The following is a 19758-nucleotide window of genomic DNA, read 5'->3' as shown; positions in this document are numbered from 1 at the left end:
TTTTGAACACCACCGCCTAGAACGAGCATTTCCGACGCGTGCAATTTTAAACAAGGAGAGAACCGTACAACATAAACTTGCGATTCACATAAGTTAACATATGTTTCACACAAATATATCAACGAACGCGTAAAAATCCCGGCTACGACAATAGAGGCAGCACGTCGACCGGCCGACACTGCTTGGCAGTGAGACATAACGGTGCTCCGCGGAGCGAAGCAGACGAAAACAAAGAGCCCGAAAGGAAACCGGAGCAGGCGGACGGGGGGGCAATCAATGCACGACGACGGCTGCGTGGCGTGTTCGCGCCGTACTGCAAAGCGGCGGCGGCGTCCCGTCGGGTTCGTCGTGCCCAGCGTTGCGTGGAGGAAACAACGCCCTTTCCCGATAAATTCATTCGTCTCGCGTCCACCACCCGAGCACGGTGTAGTAGCTGCAGCAGTGTGTGTGTGCGGCGTACCCCACGGCAACGCGAGGAGAGAGCGGCGGCCAACACCGCTGCGCCAGATGTGAGATCGCGTCGGCCGGCCGCTTCTCTTTTCCGTGTTTGCGCGGTCACCGTCCGGCGGCCTCGGCCGTGTGCTTGCATAGTGGTGTGCGCGCTCATGTGAAACCGGGGAAACCCGCTCAAAATCATGGTGCTCCGAAAGTCCGAGTACCGCAAGAACTACAAGTGGTTCTCGGCCGACAAGCGCAGCGCCCTGTGGCTCGAGAATGCGCTGTACCGCGCCGAGAGGCGCCAGCGCGAGTACGTGCACGAACCGCTGGGCGACGAAATGGACAGCGGCTACGAAGTGGGCGATTCAGAGTCTGAGGAGTGTGGCTTACCGCCGACGAAGGTGCGGCAAAAGCGGCTCCAATTGGCCGCTGATGCGGCCGCCGCTAAAGCCATCGATGCCGACGACGTACCGACGGGGGACGGCAGCTGCTGCGATGATCGCCGTAGGAGAACCCGGCTGTCTGCTGCCGCCGTCACTGCTTCAAGTACGGCGGACGCTGTCGATGCCCGTCTCTTCGGTACGTGTACGTAAGAAATACGACGACTCTGTGGGCTCGTATGACAATAATGCGGGCGCGCGCACGGTCGCACGTAGACAGCAGCGGCAGGACGAAAAGGGCAACAGCAGACGTGTCGACTAGTGCATATGTAACCGAGATTTATTAAGTATAAATACACGTCACAAATGTTCTCAGCCAGACAGCACACACACGTCAGCCTGAAGAGGGATCATAGGCACACTTTGGGCTGTAGTTCCCGACACAGCACTTGCACTCGCGTGCTGGCGAAAACTGATGGATCGGAAATGCCGTTTCACAATAGCGTTTGGTTACAGAAACAATTACCAGCAGCCCCTAAATACGACGGCGTCGCCCGATACATCTCTATATGACAGGTAATGCTCCTCGCAAAAATAGCTATCCACGTAGCAGACGACTCCCGCCTAGCTGTCTGCTACTCGACGGAGACTCGCGACGTTGCAGACGACGAGAGCATGCACGCCAAAGTGAAAGAGAGAGCCACTTATCAGGCAAAACTGAAGCTACTCTGTCTCATAACTAGTTGACAATGGAAAAAGAAGCTGGGAATGTGAAACGACGGCAGAATACGCTTAATTGCGAAAACCGTCGCTTCGCGCTCGCAGCCTCGATTCACTGTGATCAAGCCGAGAGGCGAAGTGACTTTACAGTATGCACGTACCGCGGAGTCCCAGCGTTCAAAATGCGATCGCCTCTGCGTTGACCCCGTTGGCAGGAAGCCGTTGAGGTGGCCATGTGCCGCGGAACCGTTCATCGTGATGATGTGCCGCACCCGCACCGTCCTTCGGCCGGTCTCCGACGACGTCAGTCTTTATGTGAACGCGAGCGAAGCGTGCGCGGTCTTCGGCGCGCTGCCACCATCACGATGATACGCGTCCTTCCCCTCCCCGCAATTCTCCCCACCCTCTCTCATGGCCACGATGGAAGGATGAGACTCGAATGTGATGGAGAGAGATTTCTCTGCTTTTCTCTTTCTGCTTTCCAAGCGTCATCTGTTCCCAAACGTGTCGTCTGCAAAAGCACTCGTCGCGTGCTGACGACGTCGTGCGTCGCGGCGTCACTGTCGGCGATAAAGGCCATGGAGAGAGAGAGATAATCAGATGTTCTACAACAGCGGGATAAGAAGTCCTCCAGAAGCCCCTAATCTTATCCAGGCGTTACGAAAGCGCCCCAGAGACCTCAAAAATTACGTAAATTCGGTTCGAAGCAAAACAACTCGGCGCTGCTTTTGCTTACTCATGTTTGTTGCATGACGTACGCCATAATTTTCTTTCACACAGCAGCAGCAGCTCCTGCCATAAATGCGGCCACACAGACGGCACTGCCTGCGAGGAAGGACAAAGCGGTGCAGACCGAACCGGCCGAAGTCTTGAGGCTCCCCCGAATCAAAGAAGACCACCACAGGCAACGAAATCGTGAGTACAGCTTGACCTACACAGGTTTTGCGCCATAGTTGCTGTCAGATGCACATGGCATGCTTGATTGAAACCCCAACCCACTGGTTCCAGCAGGTTACTACATTGTTAGCCTGACCACATGTGCTCTGCAGCAATGCAGCATTGCAATGAAGTGCAAGTCCTTCCAGCCCACAGTGCACACAAAGCACAGAACCCCTGACAAAGCAAACTTCAATATGTTGCAATAACTTGTCCTCCTATGCATCGTTTCCTATAATATCAACACTAGTAACTCTACAGTGAGCAAAGTGACAATAACACCTGAGCAGATTGCTTCTGCTATACGGTTCTGCGGTATCAGATGTTTCTTAAGAGTAACCACCCTTACAAACTATCACTATGCATTTGTCAGCTTGGCTGGTTTGATACAAATATCTTGAACATCGGCCGCAACATTAGCCATAAATACATCAGAAATCAAGCTTTCGAGGTGTAGGATGAAATGCTCATCAAAGTTCGGTATGTAAACCTACTTAACACTGGCTTAATTTTTTTTTTTTTGAAGCCACTAGAAATGCACATGTAAATGAAGAGAATACCTTCTGCAACACTCAGCTTATCCAGGCATAAAAGTTTGAGGCAGAAATAGGTTAGTTCAAAAGTTCCTTAAGAGTTAGCAGGGTGAGGGATGGTGGGTATGCTTTTGTTCCATAGTGCAACAAGCTCTCGTGCCTGCCTGTCTTCTTGGGATATGGAACATAAAACATACCCACTAGATATATAAGTGCAATGGACCCACCATGTACTTCAGTGTTTCTTCACCCTACTTAAGGGTTACGCTAATGTTTACAAAGTACACTTATTTAGAAAGATGGCACGTCTCAAATTTTCGGTGCTTACAAACATTTCAGCATTTCAGTGCGACTCTCCAAAGCAACAAGGAGTGAAAAATCTAGAGCACCATAATACATGCTCCACTTTTAACTACCAGTGGTCTGGCATCAATACACTGATGCTGATACGCCTACACTTCACACAATGTGGCTGTAAGTGGACGCAATGTCAAACACAATGCCCGCTCCTAGGCCCATTGTTTTGCCACGCTGTGTCACCTGACCGGACAGGCAGTCGCTGTCAGAAAGGTCAGGTCTCACACCTCAAGTAGATTTCTCTCCCGAAGACTCTGCCTCATTGTTTGCGGCTCTCTGTATATTGCTCCGACAGTTGTCACAGTGCTGACAGCTGCACAGAAACACGTGCAGCCAAACACGAAGGTTCGAAAACGGAAATACACAGCCACATTGTCACATTTAGGGCTTCATTTCCACTAAAAACAGTTGTTCCTCGCTTATTTAACAGTTTACTGTTTTTTAGACATGGCCAGCAGAACATTTCCAATTCATTGGAATAAATTTAGAAATGCAGAGCAAACTCATTCTTATGCAACACTGCATCACAGAGAAAATGTCAGCCACACCAGCTTGCATAAAACAGTGTTGCGCAAGAGCCAGTGCCCTCAAGTTGAAGATCATAAGCAGCATACCTATTCGTTTATAAAAAGAAACAAAAAAAGAAAGAAAAATCTATTCCACAGAGTGTTTTGTGATTGCAAGTCATGAGCAATTTCTGCCACCCTGTCTCTGATGGATTCGCACTGTCCTTGAGCGTAAAGCCGATGCTATTTTACTGAATGTTTCAAGGAACCCCGTCACTAAAAAAAAAAAAAAAAAAAAGGATTATAAGAAAAGGAAATATATGAAGATGCTGAGTGTCCAAATATATGCTACATAATACCAGAGAATAAAATGGCATATCATTAGGATGATAACTGCAAGTCGAGCATTTAATTATTGCACTCATCATGAAGTGAGCTGAAAGTTGAGGGGCATGAAGCAAGCTCACATTATCCTGCTTAAAAGTGGTATTAGTCTGGCAAACAATATTTATCCCCCCCCCCCCCCCCCCCCCCTCTTTTAGCTTCCCCTCTGGTTCGAAACATATTGAGGGTGCCGATCGAGTTCGGTTGGCAGCACCGTCAACTTAACTCTATCGAGCCGTCCGCCGTGGGCCATTGGCACGCGACGTCGATCGGTATCTGGCCATCTGTGCGTGTTACGACGCCGCATCAAAAGGAAATCCGGCCCCATGGAGGAAGGAAACTCCGGCCCCAAAGCTCTGAGCCCCGAACTAACCAGCAGGTGCACTCCGCGCCTATTCGTCTGCTCGAGGCAACGCACATGCGCAGTGCTAAGGCCTCGACATGTCAGATACGCCGAGTGCAGGCTTTAGCTTCCCGCCAAGAAAGCGCGCTCCCGCAAGACTGCTTCCCCGCCGGTGTTCGGGAAGGTGCACGGAGCTACCTTGCGGGGATGCGCTTTAATTCTTGCGTGAAAGTGTTTTTTTATGCAGGCTGTCATGCCCCAGCTAAGATATCAATATTATATATAAATAAAAATTAAGCTGCCTTCCGAACTGAAATCAAATGAACGTTGTTACTAGAATTATCTCAAGCACCCACTGGTTTTTCCTTTTTTGGTTCCGCTTACCTGAATAACTGGTCGATATTAAACTATACTACCTTTTTAAAATGGATTTAAAAGCTTAGGTGTGAATGGAAAAGTTGTCGAGTGCCCCGAAAATGGTTCGACAGAGGATAGTTCTGACGAGGTAACTTTAGCGCGGTGCTTTATATTCAGCAAAAATGAAAGCCCGCGAAGTTTAAAAATGCCACGCGACCAGCGGGAACGTAAGCCCGAATGCGCAGCAGTCTCATCCGCGAAGCGCGGCCCACAACAGAGCCCCGCGTTGTTGCTGGCTTCGAAGTGAGCGCCAGCAGCAACGCAGGGCTCCGTTGTGTCGGCACCATGGAGGAAGAAAGCTGTTTCCTTCCTCCATGTGTCGGCACAGAGAGCGAAAAATCGCGGGCACTGATTGGTCGCATGGTTGTGCGACGTCACGGGGCCACTTGACATCGAACCCTTCCGTACCCTAGCATTCCGAGACAGGCGTGCTACCCCGATACGCCTTAGGCAACGTTCTTAGATGGAGACAGTTGGAAACTGCGCGGTGCAATGTGGGCCAAAACGATCGCTGGTCCGGCCGGCGTGAGTTGATCACAAAGCGACCGCAGCGCCCCTCTCGTCTGCTGCGGTATATTGGCGAGGCCATTGAGCTAATACACAGGCGGAAATTTTAAAATACTACTAACCCACTTCTTTCAGCAATATAACAGAAAATAAAATCGCGTTTGCGATTTTTAAACACATCTTTGAACACATGAAATTCCGCCGCATTTGCAGACGTCTCATGCAGGTAGGTAGCAGACGACACGCTTCAGCCGCGTCAGTAGACGTGGTGGATCTCATATGCGTACAAAAGTATGTTAAAAACGCAAACGCAATTTTATTTTCTGTTTTAATGCTGAAAGAAGAGGGTTAGTAGTACTTTAAAATTTCCGCCTGCGTATTAGCTCAACGGCCTCAGCCATCTACCACAGCAGGAGAGAGGGGCGCTGCAGTCGCTTTGCGATAGAGCGGGCGCGCATCGAGGCACCCTATTTGCGATCAACTCGCGCCGAGACCGGCGATTGTTTGGGCCCACTGCGTAGCGCGGCGCGCCAGCACAGTTTTCCAGCTGTCTATATCTAAGAACGTTTTCCTTAGGCCACTCATTGTATACACGTTCGTGCGGACTAGTGGTTTACATTACATTTTACAGAGAGGCTACGACAAAGAGCATGCGTGAAATAAGGGACTGTAGATATTCATTTCCGCCCTGACGCATTCTACCAAATTCGGGCGACGCGCGATAAATCATTCGCGCGCAACGCGATTTTAAAATGTGCAGTTTTCGTGGCTTTAGTAGAGACGATTTCGGCGGGCAACACTGCGTTTGTGACGTCACAAACTGTCCACTCCCCGCGCGATCATGAAGTTTTGAGGCCTGTATTAGGCTACCTCAAACATGTTATGTAGTGCGTCGCGATTACCATACTTTATTTCCACCATCCGACTCGTACGCGGGTGATTTCCCAATACTGCATGTGACGTCACCGTTTCATCAGTTGGAACGCCATTTCCGACTATGAAAGCAGTTTCGGTTTCGATTTTGTTTTTCCATTTTAAAAATAGTTCTACATGTAAATTCGAAAAACGATTTTTTATGTTAGAGTCAGGACACACTGCGATTTAGTGCGAAAGGACTCATCCGGAGGCTCACCGGTGGAGATCACAGCCCATCAAAACCGTCTGACTGCTTTCCCTCAGATTGGCTAAGCTGTTTCGTGAGGTCACAACCACGTAGACTCGCGCGGGTAATTCAAACTAAGTCCGGTATAGACGCTGCAACGTGCGAGTCTCCTTGACGGGTCTTTCTTCAAGTTCGCCGGCCAATAGAGAGCGATGAAGCCTTTGACCGAACAATGACTGATCATGACTTACTGTAGTGCTTTCACCTTAAAGTAAAACCACCGTGGAGAATTCGAAACGGTCGAGTACGAATCCTGCTACTCGTGTTCAGTATCCAAGCGTCTTCCACTGCACTACCACGGAGGGTGCTTTGGCTTGTTATAAGCAGGTGTAGGATTAAACTCCTCCACCACTTATGCAGCGGTTCCCAGATGGCGCTACACGAGTAATTGCACGAGTATAAACCCGTAGTCCCCGCGATCAAGCACGCTGTTTCACCGAAGATGGTCGCGGAGACAACGGTTAAACCTCCGCCATTTGACGCGCCGGCTCCCAGATGGCGCTACATGTGCAGCTGAAATCTTAACACACCAAGCCAACAGTCGCAGAATATTTGTGCAACCTCGCTTCTGCACGATATTAAAATTCTAGCTGAAATTCTCTGCATTTTTACTATTTCTCGTACGTATTAACACAATGATTCAGTCAATTAGTTTATCTGCTGCGGTAACATGGTGCAAGAAATGGCAAATGGAACTAAGCGTAAGAAAAACTGCCTTATCTGTAACGCGAAAAAAAAGAAAGGTCCGACTTCATGTACAGCATAAGTAACACACTGCTGACCCGAGTTAACACAAGTACCTAGGGTTAATCATCTCACATGACCTAGGATGGGAATCACATATTAACAGCACTGTATCTTCTGCTTTAAATGGTTGTTCTTCCTGAGAAGACAACTTCAAAAAGCACCATTAGAAACAAAACTATTGGCTTATATCACATTTATACGACCGGTTGCCGAATATGGCAACGTAATTTGGTTTCGTTATAATACACAGCAGCTCATTAACAAAATGGAAGGAGTACACCGAAAGACAGATTCATATTTAATAAATATAGGATCACTGATTCGCCATCCCATCACTTAGAAAGGCCTCTATTCTTACTTTACCAAACTGTGCCAAACTAGCAGGACTAAAATTACTGTTCCAGTTAGTACAAGATACACTAAACATAGATAGCTTGTTGTATACATCCTTAGATGAATGCAGACCTCCCTGGCATGAGCACTCACAAACTCTCGAAGAATATTCATTCCATATTGAGTGTTTTAGACATTCATTTTTCTCATTTACGATTAAGGCACATCATTGCTGAAATTTGTAACCCTTATAGAATAACTACTATGCAGTGAGTAAACCATGTCTAACCGAGTATAACAGACCATTCACATCACTGCATAAGAAGGCATCTGTATTACTACATTATTTACTATGTATAAGTGCATTATTTCCTACCAGATTTCTGTATATAACATTTTTTATTACCACGTACCTGTATTTTCTTCCGTACTCGTGTATTTGTAACCAACATTGTACTTGTAAGTATAGAAACCATTATTATAGAATTCTGAATTCATTTATACGGCCATCCTGTAAAAATCCCAATAGTGATTGACAGTATGGTGATTGACAGTATCTATAAATATAAATGCTTTTTATCAGTGTGCAGACTGACAGTTCACAGCGACACGTGGCTGGCTCTATAAACAACACATCCCTTCTCACACCTTATGCTCATTTATTTATTCTCTCTGTCTTGTTATGCTCACTCTATAGGCCCCAGAAACCGGGCCAGTCCCCGAAGAGCACCCAACCACTGCCAGCGCTGCTTTGCCCTGTGGGGCGCCCCCTTCGAGATGTTTGGCTCGGGAGAAGAGGTCGACACGGTAGGCGCCAAGCGGACATTCAACGTCGCCGCCTCAACCACTGAGGTAAGGGCCAGCTTCCACACAAGAGCAGGTCATCACAGTGTTTTTGGCACTACAACACCACTACACTGTCATTACAATTACTGTTAAGAATTTAGGTTGAAGAATGATGCGTTTTCGAAAATACATTTTGCCAAAATATTGCTGTAACCCTGTGGATGGCATTGCTTCCTTAAGGCCACCAGGGGCTTGTGACCCCCCAAATGCTAGCAGCACTGGGCAGTCTAACAAAGTCCATCCAAAAAGATCTTTTATTAAATTGAATGAGTGAATTAAGCCTTTATTTGAAGGAAGGGATAGCTTTCGGCTGCTGTTTGGGTACTTAGGGAGTTAGGAGGGATGGGAGTGTAGCTTCGTCCTCACAGTTCTTCAGGCTGTTGCTTGCCATGCGGCCAATCTTCGCGCTGTAAGTCGACCTCTCTCAAACTACTCGAAGCAGGCCGCTCTCACTGCTGTATGTAGCAATGAAATGTTGTATTTCGGTGCTTAATAGAATCTGATCAGCTATGATGGGCATGTCGTAGTGTGGAATATGCGCAATTTTGTTTCTTCCTCGTGAAAACAATGAATATTGCCATATGAGGTGTTTTAGGTCTGCTGTACACTGTTCCTGACAGTGGGTGATATGTTGTGTTTGAGTGTTTCGTGTCTTCCGAGAAACTGCTTGTCAAGTAGTGGTGTGTAGGCTGTGTTTGTTATTACTTTGTTGAAAAATATCTCTTGTGGTCGAGTGAGCCCTTTCGTGTGTTGGTGTCACTTCATATAATCTAAGCTTGCTGTCGTGTTTTATTTTGGTGCGTACATAGTGCATTATCGATCTGCCGGGGGAGCCTTTAGTGAGCATTGTTTGGTAAGGATTTAAGTCTACCGGATTAGGCATGAAGTTGGGGTGTGGGGCATTGTACCTTTCAGCAAGCCCACCCGCTTGCGCGGCGGCCGCTTGCGCAGATGCGTTTCCCCCATCCGTGCCAGTATGTCCCAGTGTCCATATAATTTGAATTTCTATTCCAACTTCCCGCATTCGCTACAGCTTCTTTCTGATGTCCTTGGCCACTGCATCGTCTGTAGTTGGTGCCATCAGCTCTGCAATCGCTGCATATGAGTCGGTTAAAATTCCATATCCATTAAAATTATCTCTTGTGGCTGCAGTTGTTGTAATGGTGTTTATGGCTCCCCATATGGCAAGCAACTCGGCATGTAAAATTGTTCCTCCAGGTAAGTGGCACGTGTGCTGCCCGTTGTGTTGGGGCGTTGGCACACACACCCATGCAACACAAATGTTTACGAGCACTTTGCTGCATGATCTCCCGCTCAAAGTAGCGTTCGCTAACATGGACAAATTGCATGAGTATAATTTCGTAAAATGTTTCTGAACTCTTGCCAGGTGCACCCATCAGCACTGGCTGCCATGAGGCAGCGGCAGAGGTCGCCGACCCCACCACCACTGCGGCGCAAGACCCTCCGGCCAGAGCGACCCCACTCGGCGCCTCCGAAGGACCGGCGCCTCTGGATCTCAGAGTACAGGGACCAGTACAAGTGAATCTACACTGCGCATGTGGCAACGTAGTCAAGAAAGGGTGCACCTTCTCCACCATGCCAAAGACGCCCAAAAGGCCATAAGTGCACAACAGTCAGCAAGCCAAGTCAAGCCATAACCAGTTCCTTTTGTTCCTGCGTTTGTTGCATCACCGGATGGTAGAAATGATGTGCGTCATATTCCCACGGTAGTTGGTGAACAGCAGTCTATGCAATCCTAGCAAATCAAACATGTTCTTGCCTCTGGGCATTGCATTTGTATTGTAAATGACAAAGTCACACTGCCAGCACACATGGTATTTATATTTATATTTATCCAACCCCACTACGAAAGGTTGCACCGCACCTGAACAAGCCAGCAAGCCAAGCTAGCCGCTGGCAGCAGCCAAGACTTAACTGCCAGACTTAATCAAAGCATAGGCGTGTGTCACAACAGGGTCCTTGTAAGTACAGTTTCAGGGGTCATTAGAGATGACAATTACAATTAGCATCCATTAAAGAACCACACAGCCACGAGAGAAAGCTATTTATCCCTCCCCAGTCGCATATGCAGTAAGAAAAACCTTGAGCCTAGGAAAGCTCTAACTCAACATACGTTGGTCATAATGGTCGCAGTACAATAATGAAATGGTCTACAGCCTGGGACGCATGAGTGAGCAGGATTACTCCAATGGTAAAGCTGTAAAGCTGTTGGTCAGCTATTGGTCACAAAGAGGCATAGCTTAACCACTTCAAAATTGAAAGAATGACATGAGCTGTGTTGGGGAGTTTGCATACTACTCAGAAATTATGCCCCAACCTTGGAGATAATGTTTAACCATGCCTTAGCGCTTCTATTGTTGAAGTGCACATAACGAAAAGGCCTTGTAGACCATATTAGCAGTTGACAGAGCTTTGCTTCTATACCCTCACATCCGTCCACACAAAGTCATAAAAGGCCTTGCCAATTCCTGTGCCTCAGCGAGACCAGTGATGTAGCGTAGCTGCGCGGTTTTTTATGCTTGCTTTCCAGTTAAACGGGAATGGCTGTTGAAGGCTCCTTTTAAATATTCACTTCAATCGTAGCCTAGATGATTCACCAGCTCATTTTACAATAGACAAGAGTGAAGTTACACCACCGTCATGCGGGCACTTTCGATTTTTAACAGAGTCCGACTCCCAGCGAAGTTGCAAGCTTGCTGGGCATGCCCAACACTTAATTTGGAATTGAGTGGTCAGCTACACTCAATCCCAGAATCGCTTTGGGACATTAAACCCTACAAACCAAACCAAACCAGTTCCAGTTAAGCTGGCCTGGTACATGCACACACTGCCATAAAGCTAATGGCAGAGAAACTAGTTTGAATTGCAATTAAGGAAATAGCACATATACTTTTGATCCAGAATTCCATGTATGTGGAGCAGCTACAACAGGTTCCACCAACAAAAGTACGAAAGACACCACATTACCAACCTGCACATGTAGGTGAAGCATTGATACTTGTATGCCTGCCAAAGCAAGCATGTGGTGATGACAGTGTGAAGACAGTTTTGAAATCAGGTTACTTGAAGTACAGTGCAAAGTTTTCGAAATCTTTGAACCTTGTATAATATATCCTGCTGCACATTTTATTTTAGTTTGTATTTAAATGTTTTTTAGCATACAAACAGCAGCCCTCACCTGGAATCAAACGTCTTGATTGCACTGCAAGAACTAGCTTGGCGCCAAGCAGGATCGGGTTCGATTGCAGTTTAATAGACCATACAGCCAAGCTAGATATGACTGAGTTCAATTCTGACTGACTGACTGACTTGACTGAAGATCGAAACTGCCCAAGTGATAGCGGTGTTACACATATGTAATGTGATGGTCAGGCAGAGGCCAGAGGCGATTTCATCCATTCCAGAAAGCACATTCCATGCCTGAAAGTGTATTTCATAACTTGTGCATTTTACTCAGGCTTTTTGTCCAATTTTACCGCATAGGAGTCGGATACATGCAGATGTAGGATGTGGGCGTCACTGCCATAGTACTTCATATAAAAGTGTTGTGGTCTTTTAAGAGTGACTGGCAAACCTTTTTTTTATATCTGTAAGGCTGTTACAAACGAGGTGTATCACGAGTGCCTAACTATGTGCATGTGTGCACATGTGCTTTGTACCAACAGGTGTACAGAGGTGGGCACGCTTGTCTGGAGTGCTCGAACAGAATGCTGCGGGATAATGCAAAACCTTAATGCAGTTGCTTTTGTTTCAGGCACTGAGCTTGTGTTTTGACATTACTGTAGCTAATGCAGTGGCACTTGGGCATGAGGATTACCGATGAAAACCACTACTTGCATTAAAATTTCAGACGTCTTGTTCTGCCGGCCGCAGCTCGAACATTCTTGATAAGCTTCCTCGCGTCTGTACACGATGCAGAGATAAGCTGATTAATCTCCACTTCACTGCCACTTATGATATTTTCACTCATTATACTGATGAATTTTGTTAACTATTCCACCTACAGCTCCTCAATTCTAAGTGCCACAGAATCCTTCTCTTGAGACAAACAAGCTAATTCCTCAATTTAACGTCAGCCATAGCACTAATTCAGGTCTGGTCACAGTCATAAGTACGACGCTCCAATGCAGTGCCATTCAAATGCTGTCTAATGCCACTGAAAAGAAGGTGGGAGTTAACCATCATTGCTATACAGGTGTTGGCACAAGCAGAGCATAAGCCGATTACCTCAAGCTTTGCCAGAATGCCAAAGCTTCACTGCTAGCTTCGATTTGCAATTAAGTGCAAGTACACACGCACTCAACGACCTGCGACGTTTTTAATACCAAAGCAGAGAAACTGGCCTGACATTTATGCGCCTTCACGAGCAGCACAATTCATCATACGAGAGCACATCAAGCGAAGCTGTCTTCCAACAGCGGTAAATGTGCCTGTGTTTGGCAGGATACAACACGAAACTACTGAAAACGCTGGCGGATTAGTTTCGAAGTCTACACACGACGAGAGTTTATGAAATGCACGTTTTAGATTTATTGTTATCATTATTTTCTTTGTATAGTCTTGATTGTGTACGGCGAATATTTTTTCACTAATAAACAAAGAGAAGCTGAAACAGCGATGAAGCTTGCCTTTTCTTGTATCCGTGCATCTCCATGACTTCCAGCCGGTACGGAATGCCCACCGTTCTGAAAACGAACACCCGTAACTGCACAAGAAATATCGAGCAGTTCGAAGGCACATTCGCAAACAAACAAACAAACAAACAAACAAAAAAAAAAGATAACGAAACAACGGTTAAGCAGATGAGTCAAAGACAGTAATATCGTTCATCGACCCCGTGTACTCCTCGGCGAAGGTAGTTGTCAACTGTCAAGCGTGAAGTACGAGCAGCAACCAGACTTGCGCGCACAATGTGACACACGGCAAAGTGAGCTTGATCCTGTTTAAAACAATCCCTAAGTACGAACCTTCGATCTTGCTTTCCAATGTGAACAACTTCTGCCTAGGTGGGCTGTCAAAAAAGCAACATGTCCGCCGGCGTCTGTGAAGTGATGCAGACGAAGAAATGACGCCGGTGAGAAAACCTTTGCGATTAAAAGAAGTAATGGACGTTTACTAGACTACTTACCATGTCCTTGTTGACGCTTAGCGCTTGCGGCAACGCACAGGTTTGACAGCACTTGAGTTTTTACGCAACAGGTGTCCTAAGTAGAAACTTGCAAGCGTTCAAAACCGGCTGGCATGTTCTGCGAATGACCGTGGCGCCAGATGCGGGTATTCCTGGAACCCATCAGCCGGAAAATTCGCGCAATTGGCGGATCCCATAAAATAATTCAGTGGTTTTAATAAGTTGTTCGCACCGCTTTTCCGTCGTTCAGTTTTAAAAATGCTTGAATTAGCGAAGACGCAGGTTCGCGGCTGAAGATTCTGCTTTCTTCCCCTCCGTAGTCCATTTTTCTAGTTACATTCTACAAATTTCTTCAGGCCACACGATGAGAAAAATTAAATCACGGCATAGAACTTTTTTTTTTTGCGAGAATGTCACGCTGATACCCAGCTGCCCAGGCTAAAGACCAGACAAGGAACACGGAGCATCGATCGCGCGACAGCTAAGCAGGCTTCACCGATGAGCCTGCAAGTAATGCCGGAAAGGAGCGACCTAAAACATTTTAGCATTTTAGTCCTAATGTTACCTTCGGGTCATCGGAGCTACATGCAGTTAGCAGTTGCGCGCACACGCCCCCCAATGATCCGCGCATCGAGGTGCACAGTTCCCCCTCTTTCCTCAAAAAGAGAACCTTTCAAAGCGCAAAATTCTACTTAGCTGTTTCGCTCGCTTCAGCGCGGTCGCGAAATGCGGGGGCTGACCGCAAACGGCAGCTGTCTGGAGTATCGCAAGAGAGAGAGAGAGAAACAACTTTTATTGCCAGAAGAGTAATCATTAAGGCATGTCGGCCTGGCGTGGCCCCCAGGTGGGGGCGACGCCCTGGGCCTACGAGACAAGCGCCAGCTGAGTCTTCTTGTCTGAGCACGAAAGAAGTTGGTCCCAGCTCTCCTCGGAGGGAGCTGGCAGTAATGCAAGAGGGGGTGGTCTTCCCCTACATCCCGAAAGGGTGTGTGCCAATGTAGCCGTTACTGCACAGTAGAAATTGTGGCAAATAGGGTCGTAGTCTCCGTCCGTAATCAGTGCCAATCTCGAATAGCTGAGCATAGAATTTGAAGTTTACGCAGCATGGTGGCCTGCGCTCTGTCAAGGTCAGGATGGGGAGGCGGGATGGCTCTGGCTACGCTCCTCAACTTGCAAAATGTGGGCACAGACATATATATGGAGGGCTGTTTACCGATGTATGCAAATTCTAAGCCAGCAAAAAAAATGCCAAAGCAGATACTCTGTTAATATTGTCCGGACAAGATCAAGTGTGAGAACAAAAGCACTGCTACCACATACCTGCAAAGCGCCACAACTTGAAAGAAAAAAGAAAGCTGTCAGCATGCTCTATATTAGAAGACTGAGATAAAGGATAAAAAATATATATGAAATGAACCACAGCGACACATACAGCAAAGCATTTCTGAACTGCTAGATCATTTTATTAAAAGATAAATCTTATATACAGAACGTCAGCTGCTATCTATTTATGTATATATATATATATGTCTGTTGTATATATAATATGTATATATTAAAGTGTGTATGTGTGTTGACAAGAGGCTGAAAAATAAACTGGTAGCCTTAACAATGACTGTTTCTTGTACCCAAGTACCGAGAGTAACACTCAAACAGCACACCCGCCATTTGTTGGCGGTACACAAACTAGAAGAAAAACAAAGATGACACCGCAGGTTACATGAGCAAAACGAAGGAAAGAAACAAAATCCGAATCACAGTTAGGAGGCACACTATCGATCACAACCAAGGTTGTTGTGCAGCAACTATAGTACACGGTTGACTCCCTTTCCTTATAAACATGTGCTCAGCAAAGTGTAAATGCAGTACAGATGTGTGTGTGTGTGCGAGAGCAGAACAGGAGGCAGCATCGTGTGCATCTTTACAAACAGAGAGAGTGCACTGTAAGAAACGGAAAGGGAACAGTGCATGCACATTACGAAGGCTCTCTGCAAAAAAACAGCGCTCAACAGCAGTCTATGCATAATGCAGGGGGGATCTTTAGACTAAGCCGCCATGAGACAGGCAGGATTTCATTTTTGTAGCAAAACAACTAGAATCACTCCACTAACGACCACACTACGACTACTGCCTGCCATGGAAGACTTTCGACCCTTCTAGTACGAACAAATCCCGCCAATGCCGCCCAACATCTTCAATCGAATCCACAGCTCAATTTATATTTGCATCAACTGCTGTTGTTTGCCGTGGTGTCCAAGGAAATGAAAAGGAACTGAAAGGCCAGCACAGTGGAGAACAATTTAAAGCAAGAGCCTTCATAACGCGACACCCGCATCAACTGTTACACATTTGCGTTCATCCGTTCCAGCAAAAGGACCTTCAACCAGAGATATTCTGCAAGGGCAAATAAACTGAAAGCATTTGCGTCCCGACAACATCAGCACGCAACAGTTTTCACGTGCCACACTAAATATACTACACTACAGAGGTTGAGCTCCTAAAACTCACAAGGCAACGGTTCATCTTTACCCCCAGCCACCTGCAAGGTCAAAATGGATAACTCGCTAAGCAGTCAAAGGAGTTGCAAGACCACTACGTCAGTAATCTCCTCCAAAATGAGCTTTCGCCAAAAAGCATGTCACTACTTTTATTGCACCTTTACTTTGCTGATATGCTGCTCCCAACATCTCAAAATGCAACCAAGTACGAAGAAGGGAATCGATAAGAAAAAGAAAAAAAGAAGTGCCAGCGCTTCAAACGGATGGAATGTTAAAAAGAGGGACTATTAAAAAAAGCGCGTAGTTCTCACGTCACTTCCAGCACTCAAAATTTATAAACACTAAAGAAATCAAGCCAAGCTTCTCTGCGCCTGGACATTATAAAATCTAAGCATCATGCAAAATACAGTTCGTAACCTTCCTCCAGCGCTGAACACAGACACACAATAAAATGGCAACATGAACAGACAAACAGATCAGCTTAAAATAAATACCGAACACTTAAAAGACACAGCAGATGAGACACTCACTTCAACTGAAATGTGATCAGGCAAAAGAAAAAAGACATTTATGGCTCTGGCTACCATATGCTTTTTATTCAGGGCAGCAATTTGAGGAGTCGTTAGTCGCCCAAGATCAAAAACTACACTTGCCATCTCTGAAAAGAAGAAAAAGGCCTACCTGACTAGACAAACAAAAGCTAAGAGAGCTGCTGTCCAGCCATGGTTTTTTTGTTTTCTCCGACAGCCTAAAAAAAATCGGAAAAACACCGTGACCGCACATCACTTCCCTCGAAGCATCAGTCTAAACCCGTGAAAAAAGTAAAGAGTGCTTTAGATCTTTTAATCATCAATGCATTTTCAGATCGCAACACAGGACGGAAACAAAACTGTGTTCAGATTTTCAGGCCAGGTTATCTTCGATACGAGGTGTACTTGATGTTATGCCGTGATATTTTGCTCTCAAAAATACCAAACAAAGCCCCTACGCATGACAGCACAGCTCTTTTGGCTGCCCACCGAGACACAACTATGCTGCGTGAGCCACGAAGAATTGATTAGCAGCTTTACCGAAACCTTGACAGACACGCTGCTAAATAACGGACTTCACATTCTGACACGTGTAAGATGCAAGCATTGCATGAAAAGGAAGGGCTCTCAAGTGAGAACACAAACAAAAGTATGGCTACACCCCTCGCCCCTTTTTTTCAGTGGCAAAAGACTGGCCTGGCTGTGACTTACAGACTGTTTAGCTCGTGACCTGACTCAAGAAGACATGTCGATAATGAAAAAAAAAAGCAAAGAAGGGAGAAAGAGAAATTGCAGCAGAGCTTTGCAAAGCATCTTTTTTTCCACTGAGAAAACAACTCTCAGATTCTTGATTCACTTGCTCTTCCAACTTTTTTCATTCCCTGGGGAAAGCTTGAGACAGCTCGGGCAAATCTGTCAGAAGACCTCCTGACCAAATCCCTAAGATTTAATTTTTCATCTCAGAACTGACTATAGTTTGGAGGTGTTCCCCTAGAGATGCCTGAAGACTAAAAGTAAATAAAAAAAAAAAGACACTGAATAAGAAAGCGAAAGGAAATGCTGCTTCTTCCAATCTTCCTTTTTGTAAACATGTGCTCGCAGGAGAGAGACCTCGGCAGTTTGGAACAAGAGAAGATTGAAACAAGAGCAATTAGGGTACAAGGACAGTTCATAATCAAGGACGGAACTGGCACACGAAAGACAAAAAACCGGGACAAAAGAGCGGTAGAGGCAAAACAAAGAAGGCTGTGAGCGTGCGGCCTTCTCTCTTCCCAGCAGGAGGGGGGAATGCAGAGGGTGGTGCCCGCTGAGAGGTGGCTTGGTGGAGTCGGGTAGGTGGGCGGGGTTGTACCGTCAGAAGACATCAGCAGGCGCAGTCTGAGCCTGCGCGCCTCTGCTGCTGCGAACGGTTCAGCTTGCGCAACGTCGCCTCGCCGTACTGGATGCCTGACCCGATGCGCTCGGGGTCGAGCTCACCTACGAACAAGGAACAACATTTAGAACATCCCAGCTGACGAGCTTCAGAAGCAGACACAAAAGTGGCAAGGGATAGCCCAAGCATATTGGCATAGAAGTTTCAAGCAATTAATATCCCTGCCCAAGCTAGCGAAGCAGCACACTTCACGGGTCCCTCCATTCAACTACATGGGACAGGGACTTGTTTTCAGCAGGTTCCTACTAAGTACCTCCATTATAAAAAAGCAGGGACCAAAAATAGGGACTGAAATCTGTTGTGAGAGAAAAACAAAACTTTGCCAGTACGCTATACGTTGCACCTATAATCATAATATTAGTTATCCACGCAAACAGCTGCGGCACAGCAGACTGCTGTGATGTCACAACTAGACGCTCTTTTACTGCTAACAATGATGCAACAGAGAGGTTAGGAAATGTAGATTCCCGCACTCGCATGTCTGTCCTTTATCACTGCTGGAGTCATGAGTTCTGCTCCCCCAGAGAAAAAAATATGCAAACTGCACAATTCTAGTAACGCAGAATGGAGGTTTTTTCAATGTTGCAAAGGAACCATAAAGTATCCAGCATCACTGAATAGACAAGATAATATCGCACAAAAAAAGTAAATTAAAAGACTGGGCCATCCGATGCTCTCATTTCTTCTCAGACACCGAAACAGTCATATGTTTGCCTAAAATGTACATCTGCTCATGCCACTGCAACTGAATCAATTAGGATATGTGCGTCTGCGTGAGCCCTACAACAAAGTAGTTGCTTTTAGTTTAGAGTAATTAATTAAGAGCAGCCCCGACAAATAGGCATATACTCTGGAAATAGAGAGGACCTCACGCAGGTTTCGTTCACATCTGCAAGGTACATAGTATGTCATCAGCATATGCCGTGACATGCACTGTAATGCTACCTGTTAAGGCGAAGTACTATAAAAACCAACCGCTCAACCCTGTGAAAATGTGAGAGATGGAAAGCAGAAAGGGTAAAAGTGACGAAATAGGCAGCAACATCAAAGAATTACTATACGCTACTTTCTCAGTACAGAGGACCGCTGCCTAAACTGCCAAGCAGAAACTTGAGATTTTCTTTGCCTCATGCTGTTGCACGCGCATCGGCGTACACTCGCTCACCCCGTAGATCGGCACAGGCGGCCACAGAATGCAAACAAGCGGTGGCCACTCACCAGACTCGATCTTGGCCAGTATCGTCTTTGCACACTTGAGAAACGCCTCCTCCACATTTTCGCCAGTCAGAGCACTGGTCTCCAGGAACATGAGCTCTGCAAAGGAAATGGTGCGGTCCCCCTCATCGTCACACCCAAGCAGCAAACACTGCAAACCGATATTATAAGCAGCTGTTTCTCCAGAGAAGCAGATACAGTGAGCATATGTCAAACTTCTACGAGATGAAGAAATGAAACAAATCCAAGTGTGCCGCGCTTACCCTCTAGAAGTGAAGCAATTTTTTCTTTTTCTTTTTTTCTTTTTTTTTTTTTTTCACTTTCT

General features: G+C 46.3%; 3 protein-coding genes across 12 annotated transcripts in view; 1 reads left to right on the top strand and 2 right to left on the bottom strand.

Moving 5' to 3' along the window:
• The window catches only part of UGP (UDP-glucose pyrophosphorylase), a 58710-nt gene extending 44804 nt beyond the window's left edge, over positions 1-13906 (bottom strand). The window contains exons 1-4 of one of the 6 annotated variants that reach the window (XM_084582405.1): positions 13759-13899; positions 13598-13671; positions 13259-13315; positions 12468-12533 (exon numbers count right to left, since the gene is read on the bottom strand). Coding sequence is in view for 2 of the 6 variants with exons in the window: in XM_084582400.1 (XP_084438526.1) it covers positions 1700-1792 (93 nt within the window). In the remaining 4 variants the exon portion in view is untranslated. The other 5 variants (XM_084582403.1, XM_084582401.1, XM_084582406.1 and 2 more) reach the window with 5 other exon arrangements.
• Positions 60-12474, top strand: LOC146176094 (uncharacterized). Of its 3 annotated transcripts, none has more exons than XM_084582415.1 (4): positions 60-1017; positions 2325-2453; positions 8461-8615; positions 9997-12474. In XM_084582415.1, exons 1-4 carry the CDS (start codon positions 636-638, stop codon positions 10150-10152), a joined length of 822 nt encoding a protein of 273 aa, XP_084438541.1. In that variant the 5' UTR covers positions 60-635; the 3' UTR covers positions 10153-12474. The 3 variants fall into 3 exon arrangements, with proteins under 3 accessions (XP_084438541.1, XP_084438539.1, XP_084438540.1); XM_084582413.1 differs by having other exon boundaries at positions 2319-2453; XM_084582414.1 differs by having other exon boundaries at positions 63-1017; positions 2322-2453.
• Positions 13907-15199: 1293 nt separating the features above from the next.
• Positions 15200-19758, bottom strand: part of Rab4 (RAS oncogene family member Rab4) — a 90013-nt gene continuing 85454 nt past the window's right edge. For all 3 annotated transcript variants that reach the window (XM_084582416.1, XM_084582418.1, XM_084582417.1), the window contains 2 exons: positions 19437-19532; positions 15200-18262 (listed from right to left, as the gene is read on the bottom strand). In XM_084582416.1, coding sequence (XP_084438542.1) covers positions 18150-18262; positions 19437-19532 — 209 coding nt within the window. In that variant the 3' untranslated portion in view covers positions 15200-18149. The remainder of the gene's footprint in view (positions 18263-19436; positions 19533-19758) is intronic.

This window comes from Amblyomma maculatum, chromosome 10, assembly GCF_055883805.1.
Source record: "Amblyomma maculatum isolate TAMU_Amacu chromosome 10, ASM5588380v1, whole genome shotgun sequence".
Classification (NCBI taxonomy): domain Eukaryota; kingdom Metazoa; phylum Arthropoda; class Arachnida; order Ixodida; family Ixodidae; genus Amblyomma; species Amblyomma maculatum.
This window is presented reverse-complemented; position numbering and strand designations above follow the sequence as displayed.